The sequence below is a fragment of the Podarcis liolepis genome (assembly GCF_965112155.1).
Source record: "Podarcis liolepis genome assembly, chromosome: 2".
NCBI lineage: Eukaryota > Metazoa > Chordata > Lepidosauria > Squamata > Lacertidae > Podarcis > Podarcis liolepis.
Genome location: NC_139555.1, coordinates 93,342,756 through 93,355,838, shown reverse-complemented (window position 1 = coordinate 93,355,838; position 13,083 = coordinate 93,342,756). Strand labels below are relative to the sequence as shown.

The 13,083-nt window shown below is 41.9% G+C and overlaps 1 protein-coding gene across 7 annotated transcripts in view; it reads left to right on the top strand.

The window, feature by feature from the left end:
• Positions 1 to 13,083, top strand: part of CNTN6 (contactin 6) — a 193,842-nt gene that overhangs the window by 148,108 nt on the left and 32,651 nt on the right. For all 7 annotated transcript variants that reach the window (XR_014522923.1, XR_014522924.1, XM_083491366.1 and 4 more), the window contains one exon: positions 10,450 to 10,577. Coding sequence is in view for 5 of the 7 variants with exons in the window: in XM_083491366.1 (XP_083347492.1) it covers positions 10,450 to 10,577 (128 nt within the window). In the remaining 2 variants the exon portion in view is untranslated. The remainder of the gene's footprint in view (positions 1 to 10,449; positions 10,578 to 13,083) is intronic.

Below are 13,083 nucleotides of genomic sequence, written 5' to 3'. Positions count from 1 at the left end.
TTTTTTTTTGGGGGGGGATGTCCAGTTATAAGGATAGTCATGAAAATATTCTTCTCTACCACGTTCTTGCCTTCCAAACATAGATCGCATATAAACTCTTTGTGTTATTTATATATTTATGTTCCCCTTCCCCTCAGGGAATTCAGAATTGCATACAGTGTTCTTCCCCCTGTTCTTTTTATGTTCACAACAACAGTATGAGATAGGCTTGGTTGAGAGTTTGTTACAGATCCAAGCTTTAAGAATAATGCCTACTTGCACAGTTCCCCTATTTGGGTAAGGTTCCCCCCTGCCCCCGTATTTGGACTGTAGCATGGAGGGAGATTTAACCTCATGGACCAAAAACCTCAACCTTTCTCAGCAGTCCCATTGGAGCTGCTATTAAAATAATATACTGTCTGGGTCTAGTTTGGAACTAAGCAAATATTTGCATGAATATAAACGGCAGAAGCAGACAGAACAATAGTGTACCTTGGGTTACAGACGCTTCAGGTTACAGACTCCACTAACCCAGAAATAGTACCTCGGGTTAAGAACTTTGCTTCAGGATGAGAACAGAAATCGGTGGTGGCGGCGCGGTGGCAGTGGGAGGCCCCATTAGCTAAAGTGGTACCTCAGGTTAAGAACAGTTTCAGGTTAAGAACAGACCTCCGGAACGAATTAAGTTCTTAACCCGAGGTACCACTGTATCAGTATACAGGGCTCACCAAAAACTCAGTAGGTCTACAAGAACACATTTGGTCATATACAAAATCGATAGAAAGCCTTTTCCATGCAAGAGCCTGAGTGTTCAATAGTGTGTATTTTGCATCCACAGAAGAATGTGAATCATCAGCAAGTGAAGAGTTCATGGTGGTTAATTATGGCAGCATGCAACACAGTATTTCCATTCTCGGGTTCACTGTCAATGTTTACATTTTAAAAAGAGAAAGCTCCTTATTCTGGAGTAATTTTAGAACTCCTTCTCACTGCTACCACGGTGTTTTTTTATTTATTAAACATTTATTTCAGGAGCAAAGATAATAGATCTACCTCTAATTGGACCAGTTGATTTTAAACATAGCAAGACACTTATCTTCTCAACCTCTCAAAGGGCGCAGGGTAACCTAAAACGTGAGTGCCCACTGTATGCCTGAATGCCCGAGTCATTATAATCCACTGAGCCATGGCTTTGTAAAAGTGAGCATAGTTAAAAACAAAATCTAAGCTAAAGTTCAGGGAATAAGTCAGCATCAGTAATCCATCTCTAAGTGGGACTGACTTCCTAAATTAAGAAAAATTTTCATTAGGGTGACTTTTCAACTCTATTAAATTTGTCAGAATGGTTTGGAATGTCTTGATAATGAAATCTTGCACCTTTGACTTCAACATAGAACTTCCCATGTAGTGTTCCAAAGTGAATTTATGTTAGAAAAGCTGTGGTGAAAATGCCGTTCTAAAGTCCTTTTTGTGAGCAACATGTTTGTCTTGTATGGATATATATTTTGCAAAATAAGAACTGTTGATTTTTTTTTTATCAAATAATTGTCCCCAGCTAGAGTTAACTGACACCTGATCAAAGTGACAGTGGAATACACCTGGCTATAACCAACCCACCAAGGCTTTCCTTGAAAATGCTCCCCTCCATCCCAGAAAAACATTGGCAGGTCAGATGTGGCCCATACACCTAAATAATGCAAGTTCATGACAACAATACCTCAAGGACTGCCTCTCTCCCATATGAACCAACCTGGACCCTGTGATCATCATCTGAGGCCCTTCTTCATGTGCCCCCTCCAAAAGAGGTTCGAATGGTGACAACACAAAACGAGCCTTTTCTGTAGTGGCTCCTCATTTGTGGGTGCTCTCCCCAGGGAGGCTCGCCTGGTGCCATCATTATGTATCTATGGGTGCCAAGCAAAAAGTTTCCTCTATAACCAAGCTATTGGCCTTTAACTATCTGTGGCCTTTTAGAAGTGGGTAGGATATGTATTTCTTTTTCCTCTTTGTTTTAATGTATCTATGTGTGATTGTTTGTTTTGGGTTGTCTAGGGCAAGATAAAGTAGCTGACAAAACAAACAAACAAACAAATATGCACGCTCCACTGAGCTCAGTGGGCCTCATTCCCATTTTACTGTATGTAGGATTGCAGTGTAAGTGGCTTAAATTTGTGAGAAAAGTAGTCTAAGAAACTGGTCAGAAGATCAGGATCATTATTATTATTTCATAGAAATTGAACACAATGTACAATGATAAACATGAAAAAGAAGTGTAGAAACAAAAATCACTTTTGTTGGAGCAATTACTTAAGATAGTAATGCATGCTGGAGCATTCATAAGGTTGCTTCACCTTGAAAATAGTCAGTCAGACTTGACCTACAAAGTTGACCCAGGCTGAATATGACCCCCAAGTTCTGCACTGATTTGCAGACAAGAACTGCTCTTCTAACTTACTTATTTGCTCTTTTATCCTCTCACATACCATTATCCTTCCCAGGATCAGGGCCCACCCCAATTTCCTGCTCAGCAGGCTCTTCACATTGGCCACTTTTTGTTCTTCTATCGAGCAGTCTATTCTGTGACTTTTGGCCTTTCTATAAACTCCATAGTATGAACTCGTCACATACTCTGCTGATGGAGATAGAAGATGGACAGAATGGCTGATTGTCCTTACTTTTATCTCTCGTACACTTTTTCAGCACTGGCAGTTTTGTCAGGCAGCTCTCACTGTTGGTTTTAAGCGTCTTAGTGCTTCTCTGTCTTTGTATTTATAGGAAAAGTTCCCCCAGGATGGGACTTCTTCTTCCTCTCCTCCCCTCACCCCGCATCCCCCTGTGCTCCCCCCACTCTGCTCCAGAGGGTTCCCCATCCCTCCTGAACAATTCTGGGAAAGCACACAGGGGGCTTGAGGGATGGAGGAGAAAAAAGGGAAGCTCCATTTGGTAGAACAGATGTCTGTTGCACAAACAGGATGTCATCACTGGGTACCAAACCCTCTCTTTTAAACTGATATTGCAAATGCCATGCAATATGCATTAGAAAAGGCAGTATATAAATGTTGTAACTAAAAAAAAAGAAGATGGAAAACAAGCTGATTATTTTGTATTCTAACAAGAATTCAAATGTTTTAATGTTTCATGCATATCTCCATGAATATTTGTATTTTGCTTTCTTGGTCTGTTTCACTCCCTTGGCATAATTCACCCACTTCTATACAGCACCGAAGTAGACTAAACTACCTTATTTTCTAAACATCAGGTGTCATTTCTAAGTTGAGGGACATTTGTTGTTTCCACCTCACAAATGGACCTTATTTATTTATTTACATTCCCAGGGTGGTGTCCATGGTTCTCTCACTCCCCACTTTAGCCTCACAACTGTGTGAGTTAGGTTAGGCTGACAGTGGATGACTGGCCCAGGGCTTCATAGCTGAGTGAGGATTTGAACTCTGGACTCCTGAACCCTTCCACGAAATTCTTAACTACTACACTACACAATATTTCAATCTTTTTTCATTCTTGGGATTGGAAAGTACCCCAAGGCTCATCTATTTCAAACCCCTGCAATTCAAGAATATCAACTAAAGCATCTGTGACCGATGGCTATCCAACCTCTTCTTAAAAACCTCCAAGGAAGGAGAGTCCACCGCCTTCTGAGGGAGTCCATTCTACTGCTGAACAACTCTTTCTGTCAGAAAGTTCTTCCTGATGTTTAGTCTGAATCTCATTTCTCATAACTTAAAGCCATTGGTTCAGGCCCTACCCTCTGAAGAAGGAGAAAACAAGCTTGTTCCATCCTCCATGTGACAGCCTTTTGAACATGGCTATTGTATCTCCTCTCAGTCCCCTCTTATCCAGGTGACACATAACCAACTCCCTCCACCATTCCTCGTAAGGCTTGGTTTTCCATCTTGGTAGCCCTCCTCTACACACATTCCATCTTTTCAATATCCATCTTAAATTGTTGTACCCCATATTATATTAGTACAGCTGATTCTTCATGCCTAAGTGTTGAACCTTACATTTGTCCCTATTGAAATTCATTTTGTTAGTTTTGGCCCAGTTTTACTTACTTGTACTCAGTTTAGTTCCTCCTTTTATCTATGTCATCATCTCACTCACACATTACCTATCATTGTTATTAAAATGCCTTTTCTCTCTTTTTTTTAGAAATGATATTTATTGAGAATTCAAATTTACAGAGGAAAAAAGAAAAAAGAAAAACAAAAAAGGAATTAAACAGTACAAGGCAATAAAAAGAAAAAAGAGAACAAAACACACAACACATCAAAACCAAAAACAAGAGCAAACAAAAAATTAAAAACAAATCCAATATTCCCAAATCTTTGTCCTTCGTTAACTTGTTTCATTGACCTCCTCGCACCTCCCTTTTTTGTATTCTAGTTATTAATTATCTCAGCAAATCCTTTCCATCTTTCACTATATTCTGTCATTAAATTGTCTTGATTTATTTTAACCTTATCTTACCATATAAAGCCCTAAAACTTAAAAGTTATTTGTACATAACTCCTTATAGCATTTCTACTAAAGCCAAATATTTTCATTCCAACATTTCTTCCAACACTCATTAATTTTACAATAATTCTCTAAATGAATTCCTAAACCCTCTTCCAATCTTCATCCACCGTCTCCTCCCCCTGGTCTCGGGCTCTGCCAGTCCCCTCCATCCACTCCATCCAGTCCATTAACCTGGTGATCTTCTATCCGAGGCTCTTAACTCTTTTCCATGTTCCTTCTGCAGATCTTCTTCATATTTATACCTGCACTTTATTTTGTCTTCTGCTGATCTTGTTCTTAATTTCCTTCCTTTATCGCTGAGGAGTAGATCTTGGGGAAACTCCAACCTAACAATGTCTTTATCCCTTCTCGACAGGTCAGCCCATTCTCCATAGTCAGCACTAAAATCCAAAAGGTATTTGAAGGCATGTTTCAAAGTCCCTCCAAAAACCAGATCCCAGAAGCCAGAACATCCCTGCATAGGGGGATCTATCCAACTTCCCATCTCCAAACCAAACGAGACTCCATCTCTCCAAATCTGACTTTCTCCAGATTCAGTCATCAAAAACAACAGCTTATGTTCCTGCAAGGCCGCGGCTCTTTCCACTTGTATTACTTGAGGTTCAACAACAACCTCCTCCTTTGTCTTCTGCACAACTTGCCCTGTCAAAGCGGATTCCTGGGTCGGTTCCTGAGTGGTTTCTATATAGGTATTCACTGTTTGTCCAAAATTATTAACAGCAACAGTTATCAAATCCATCTTCTCATGTAGCTGTTCCAGTAAAGCGCTTGTCTTGCAAAAAGCAATCATTAAGGCTTCTTCTGCGCACATTCTTGTTCAAGGTCAATGTCTGGTTCTCACGATCTTTAATCTCTACAGCTGGAGAATTCCCCAGATCGACTCCAACAACAGTTTCAAAAGCTCCCTCTAGGGGAAAAACATTTTCTATTTGTATCCGTCCTTTTGAAAGCAGATCCAGCAACAAAATTACTTTCATTTTTCAAATATTTTGTTCCTTTTAAATGCAAAAGGAAACATTGGAATCAATATGTTTCTCTTTTTTAACTATCTGTCAAGAAACGTTTTATTCAGTCAATGAACTTTCCCAAAACGTCTGTCTTCCTGGCACCCCGTTCCCAGGTTCAAGACAGTGAAAATTTATCTTTCTTTACTCTCTCTCCTGCAGGCTTAAACAATCTAAGATTTCCACCCTCTTCTCCTGCTTCCAAGGGGGGTTTAGTAGTTTTAGCCGATGGAGATTTAGTCCTTTACAAAACTTTCCAGACTTTAGCTTGCAATGTCTTTGCTTCAATCTATTTACAAAAGCGGAAGGCGGACTTCCTGTTTAGAATCTTCCTGCTTCGGTGCCAAATTAAGATGTTTCATAGCCCAATTTTCTGTTCTACTCACGGGTAGTAACAGCAATGCGGCTTCACTCCGTGAAAAGAGCAGTCTATTCGAAGCACCGTGCCGCTCACCCCACGTCGCTCCGGATCCCTGAAACCGGGTTTCCCTGCGAGTAGGGGAGGTGCAAAAGGTGCCAGCCGAATCCCACGTCCACAGGCTTCTCCCGCCTGTGATTTTTGATGGGTCTCCGCCTCGCCGTGGCGGTCCAGACCCTAATTTCCACGAAGCGGATTCCTCCCGGTCAGAGGAAATCCGCCATTGCCGGAGGCGCTAACCCGGAAGTCCCTAAAATGCCTTTTCTCCACTGTTTTCTTTTAGGGCCGCAGAGTCTAAACTCTATCCATAACAGATTCACTCAATATGTACATTCATGGAGCTTTTAGTTTGCTCTCTGTGTGTAGCAGTTTATGGAATATTAATAATTCTGTCCCTCCCCCTTGTTCAACCCTTATATATTATGGCATCCCAAACAGGGCATCTTCGGGGGGGGGGGAGAGAAAGAATCTGTGATTCTTTCCAATGATAATGTATCATTTATCTTCTTTTAATTCAAGCATTTAAGCACTAGACAACTCCACAAGGGTAACCATACAAGATTTTCAGACAATGTAAAGTGTTTGAAAAGCTCCTTTCTTTATCTATTTTAGTCACTGGATGTCACAAAAAAAAACTTGGGGGAAAAGAAACCTTTATCTTGGTGGCTTGATGCAGAGCTCAGTGATGCCAATTAAAAAGTATTACTTTACTTTGAAGAGCATAGACATTCTTATCTGGAAATGCCAGCATGCTGATAGCATTGTGAAGTCTACCTTTCCAGCTTCTCATACAATTTGTCACTAATCTCCCATCTGATATGCTGATTCTTCATCCTGCTTCATGGAAGACATTCCTCTATCCGAAGGCATCCTCTTTTTCAAGTGTTGTCCGGTCCAAACCTTGTTTAATGACTAAGAATTCTAAGGAGGGAGAGCAGCAGCCTCCTCAGAGTTGCCCCATCAATAGCTAGCACATGGAAAGCAAACTGAGCAGGCACAGAGTCTTCTCCACAATGCATTTCTGTGTATTGGATTTATACCTAACTTACAGTAATTCTTTCTAAATCTGCACCTGCATATATAAAGCCCTTTCAGGGTTGGTTGCTGTTGTTGTTTTTCAATCAAACGGCATATAAATTCTATGAAATTTTTAAAAAATCACATAGTTATAGAATTGGAAGGGACCGTGAGAGTTATCTAGTCCAATTCCCTTTCAATGCAGGAATCTCAACTAAAGCAGCCCTGTGGCCTGTTCTGCCCTGTGGCCTGTTCTGTCCTCTGGCTTAGGGGTGTATTCCCTGTTCTGGTGTGGTGTGTTTGTGGCCACCCTAAGTAATGGTTATGAGGGTCCCATTTATTTATTTATGAAATATAACCATACGGTAATACAGCTCTTTACCATTTGTGATTCCACTAGGCCAAAAGCAGCCCATCAGCCATACACAGTGCTCCACCAGGGCCTTAGTAAACCTGTTTGCTGCCTGCCAGGAACTACACCTAGAAGACCACCATACAAGGCTTAGTGGGTTTTGCTCACTATGATAGGCTGCAAACTGAAGTGAGCTGGGCCTGCGTGATCAAGTGACTGCTGTGAACAGCCAGGCCTGCTTCTTCACCCAGCAGAGAAATACACATTCCTGAAAGAGGGTTCCCCTATTATCTGGAGATCTTTGATCTTTAACCAACTTTCATTACAGTACCCAAGTAACACATACATGCAGGCTGGAACCACTGGTGGAGGAAGAGGAGTGCGAGAGGAGCGCACCACCCCTGGCAATGCGATCCCAGTGGGGTGCCATCACAGCTGCCCCCCTGCCCGCACTGGGTGCAACGCCCCTGCAGGCGGCATGCCCCACCCCTAGGATGTGTGCCACACCCTTGCGGGTGGTACGCGCTACCCCCAGGACATGCGCCAGTCCCACCCCCACCTGCTCTCCACCCCCCCAGTGCCGGAGCATGAAGCTCCACCGCTGGCTGGAACTAGACTTCCATCCTTTGGAAATAGATAAAATGGTATTCTTCTTAGAGAGCTCTGTGCAACTGCTCACATGCCAAGTCAAATGATAGGTTGGGCACCAGCACCTAGTCTACCATGGTTGGAGTTCTTGGGAGGTATTACAGCCATAGCTGACATTGGGTCTCTAGCACACACTTTAAAAAAACAAACATACAAACAAACTCCCCCAGCACTGATGCAAGAACTGGGTCTGCATGGCTGGACTCACCAGCGCCGTCACAACTTTTAATTTCCCTGCAATGTACTTCCCCATTGAACAGACTGGAAGCAAAGCACATTTATTGTTTAGTACTGCACATTAGTTATAGGGCTTGGAATATCTTTCCTGCATTCATTGAAGCACAGACATCATTGTTATTATTTATTAATTTTATATCCCACTCTTCACCCAAAGTTCACAGGTGGCTTTACAACATAAAAACACAAAATACATAGCATCATAGCATCATAGCAGAAGACATGTGCCAAACCAATTCTTTTTCCCATTTTGATCAATTCTCTACCTATATAAATGTATTAAAACCTAACTGAGGACGGTATAGATTTTTAAGTTGAGTCTAGGCAGAGAAACAAAGCGGAGGTACTAAAGCAACTTACTGATTCAGCAATGGGGCCAAATAGAGGAGGGGATGCCATCATGAAAAGCAAATCCCAGGGAGTTAGCTTTTTAAAATAAAATAAAAAAATCTGACACCTGATCACCTCAAACACTAAGCACAGGTGTGAGAATTCTCTTGTGTTTGACAGTTGGTTGAACACAGCCTGTGATAATTAACTCCAAATTAGTTTCTCTGGCTCTGCTCACGTTATAGTTTGCTCTTGCATTTTGCAGCTGGCACAACAATGTTATACAATGGATAGTAGTAATAATTTTCCCTCTCTTCAGAAAAATGTGGCTTGGATTATTTTCTTTGGGTCACTTGACTCTGCCCTCTCCCATTTTAGGGCTGCAGTCAAATAAGGGGAAGGGGTGGCAATTGGGTCCTCTGTGGATGAATACAAAACAACAACAACAACAACCCACAAGTATTCGGGTTTGAGTTAGAATGAGATAGCCCTGTGATGGGATTTGTCCATTATAATGCACTCTGATGTGGTACAATAATGAGTGGGAACTGTAGTGCATGAGCACTCTTACAAATTTATGACAAACCTAACAATTCCCAGTGTGGTTTTTGATTATGGCTATGATGATTAGGGTGGAAAATTAATTTGGTTCTCATTTAAAAATGAACGTACAGTGGTACCTCAGGTTACAAACACCTTGGGTTACAAACACTTCGGTTTACAGACACTTCAGGTTACAGACGCTTCAGGTTACAGACTCCGCTAACCCAGAAGTAGTACCTCAGGTAAAGAACTTTACCTCAGGATGAGAACAGAAATTGTGTGGCGGCGGCGGCGCAGCAGCAGCAGCGGGAGGCCCCATTACCTAAAGTGGTGCTTCAGGTTAAGAACAGTTCCAGGTTAAGAACGGACCTCCGGAATGAATTAAATTTGTAACCAGAGGTACCACTGTAGTTACGGTAATTTACACTTCCTGAAACAATACAGGAACTGGAAAGCAGCCATCTTTCAAAATACAAACGTCTATGAATTTTGCAGTGCAGTTCTCCAATCTAGGAATGTATAACTGCACACACTAGGGCAAAGGTTAGACAAATGGATAGAGGAGAGGCTACTAGCCATGATGGCTATGTTCTGCCTCCACAGTTGGGAGCAGTAATGCTTCCGAATACCAGTTGCAGGAAACCGCAGGAGGGGAGAGTGTTCTTGTGTTCAAATTCTACTTGTAGGTTGGCCACTTGGAGAGGTGCATGCTGGACTAGATGGACCATTGGCCTGATCCAGCAGGCTCATTATATTCTTAAGTAATATGTGTTTTAAAAATGCACATATTAGTGAAAATAACATACGAAAATATATTAGGAGATATTGCTTGCAAAATGTGTATATTAGGCACAACTGGACTCAATTATGTGCTTGTTTGGAGAATGTCAAAGTAAAAGGCTATGGAATTTGCACAAAGACAATAGTTCACAAACTGATGTGGGACCGTGAAGAACTGAACTAGGAAAAACGTGAAGCTGAAATTCACAGATTTCAATACTTCATATTGTAAATAGTTCATTATCTCATATCAGGAGTATTCTTCACCTGAGGAAACGCAATGTAATTAGACTTCTTGTTGTGGATTTATTCCTTCCTCAGGAGAATCTGATGCTGAGCAGAGAAAAATTCAGGCTACTGGTGTTGATAGATTATTAGTCAATTTTGGTATGCCTAATCTGTTGTGTCTAGTACAGTGATGAATGATACACCAAGATGAAAATCTATCTGGATTGTGCTCAGTTTGCTGTAGACAACATCAACTATGATTAATGTCCAAATATTAAAAGTAACGTTACATCATTGTTACGGCTTTAATGCTCAGAACAATATCCTGTTAATAACTGGTTTGTGTGGTTCTTTTCTTTCCCCCTTCTCTTCAGAATCTTTATCCTAGAGGATGGCAGCCTGAAGATATATAATGTTACCAAATCAGATGCAGGTGTATACACGTGCATAGCAATGAATCAATTTGGAGTTGCTAGGAACTCAGGGAACCTGATTGTGAAAGGTACTTTATTGTCTTCATCTGCGCTTTATGCATATTGAAAATGCACATGCATATTTGATTAACCATGCTGAGATGTCAGAGAATATAATAGTACTGTCAGAGGCACGGTTTGAACCAAATCTCCTGTCTGGAACAGGGCTGCTGAGATGCCTTTGGCAAACCGGAGGGTGCCTGGCCAAACTGCAGGCGGTGCCAGTGCTTTGATATCATTCTTAGATGGTGATACTGACAACAAATACACAATCAGTTCTCAGGCTCCAGTCTGGATATTGGTGCATTTCAAATAGGTTGCTTCTCTTCCAAACATGTGATAAAGTATAAAGAGATATTACAGTAAAATACAACTCAGATTCAGAATTTAAACACCCAGCCCTACGTAGGTGTTTGTAATGGGGTATAAATAAAGACACAAGGAGAGAAGGGTGTGAATGAGTGCACTAGCTCTGTCCTCATCCCAGTTCCCAGTGTCCTTCCATACTCCCAAGATATAGTTCTGCAGTGGGGAAGCCTCTTGAACTCATTGAGGCTTTTGTGCAGTGCAAAACCCTGGGGGGGGGGGAGAATCTGAGTTCTATAATATGTGGGATCCTCCATGGTGAGTTCAGGACTGTTCCCTTATCCATACGGTCACACTTGGACATGCAGAGGGCATGAAGGAACTGGTATGAGGAGCACACACAATCCACCCTCACATATTGAAAGTTGGTGCCTGAATAGAGCATATGTCTCTCATGTAACTGCATACAGTCGTACCTTGGAAGTCGAACGGAATCCATTCTGGAAGTCCATTTGACTTCCAAAACGTTCAAAAACCAAAACACGGCTTCCAATTGACTGCAGGAAGCTCCTGCAGCCAATCAGAAGCCAAGGAAGCCCCGTCAGATGTTCGGCTTCCAAAAATAGTTCACAAACTGGAACACTCACTTCCAGGTTTGCGACGTTCAGGAGAATTAAGCTGTTCGACTTCCAAGGTACAACAGTATTTCTGAATTGTCTGGTAAGGGATTTGTTCTACTCAATAACATATTGGGGAGATACAATGAGCATCTGGCATCAAGAGCAGAGACCCTATGAGGACAACACAATGAGAAGTTACATTGTGATTGCTGAGCCTGCCTTGTACCAGATCAGGCATCTTCTCCATGTGACCAATATATCCCGTTCTGAGTGGTTGCAGCTCTCTAGGTTCTCAAATGGAGGTCTTTCATGTTTTAATGAGAGATGTCTGGGACTGAACCTGGTCCATTTTGTCTGCAACGCATGTGCACCACCGAGCTATGCTGCTTCCTGAACAAATCACGCTGCGGGGGGGGGGGTAAGCCAGGGGTGCCTATTTTCTGATGAATAGCTCCTAAACATGAGGGGTGAATCCCACAATATACAACCACCACAAATCTGCCTGCCATGGCTTTCCCGTTCATTTCAATGAAGGGAACGTTCCCATGCATGGTCGGAGGCTTTTTTCCACTAATTCTCCATTCAGCCTGTTTCCCCACTCTCACACTATTCTCAAGGATGTACCAGCCATTTGGAGCAGCTCTTTAATGGGCAGGGCAGATTTCTGCACACAGGTAGTCTGTATCCAACCCATATCAATGAAGGTTTGGGCCAACATGAGCTTTTCATCAGCTGATGTGACAAGTATCTGTGTAGCAAAATATGGAGTGCCTGTGGACAGCCTTCTGTACAATAGCTTGTACTGTGCAGATAGGAAGCGTAGCCATACAAGAACTCTGCAGCTCTGTAGCTATGGGTGAACTCTGGCTGCAGACGGGCTTAAAATATATCCTGTCATCTTTGTAATGGCTGCTGTGCCTGAAGATAGGAGAGTGGGGGCAGTTCATGGCTGCCAGCTAATAGAGATTTTCCTACAGCTCAAAAGATACAGAAGCATTCTTAAGGGCTTGGGTTAAGCCCCCAGTGATAAACCCATGAAGAGGTTGTTTAAGTGCCAAGAAACAGCAGCTGTAGAGGGGCAACATAAGTATTTGTGTGTGGTTTTTCCTCAATCTGATCTTGTTTGGCATTTTAAAATAATTGGTTTTCTCTACAGAAAGCTCTGCATTCTGACATTAAATTGTGACTATAACTGATGAGGAATGGGTTTTAGGGGCAAATTGCTTTAAATGTAATTATCAGCCCTCTGCAAAAAAAGGGTGACACTAGATAACATTAACAATGATGGTATTTTGAAGAAAAATGGAGTGGCCATTATAGCTTGTGATAACATAGTTGCGTGTCTCTCCCCGCCCACCCGCCAATATACACACTGATTAGTTTTATTTTTATAATGTCAAAATACTTTTACCTTGCCAGCAGCCATGTTACTGTAACACCAGTAGTCAAGTGAATTACATTTCACTTGGTTGTTACGAAAGTGGTAACAGTGCAGGTTGGATATCTTTTATAGCCTGGCTAGCATAGAGCACAACTGCCTGCATTTAAGCTGTAGCTGTGATCCAGGGAATGCTGCAGCTAAGTCCATTGACCAAGGAATTTTGTTGTT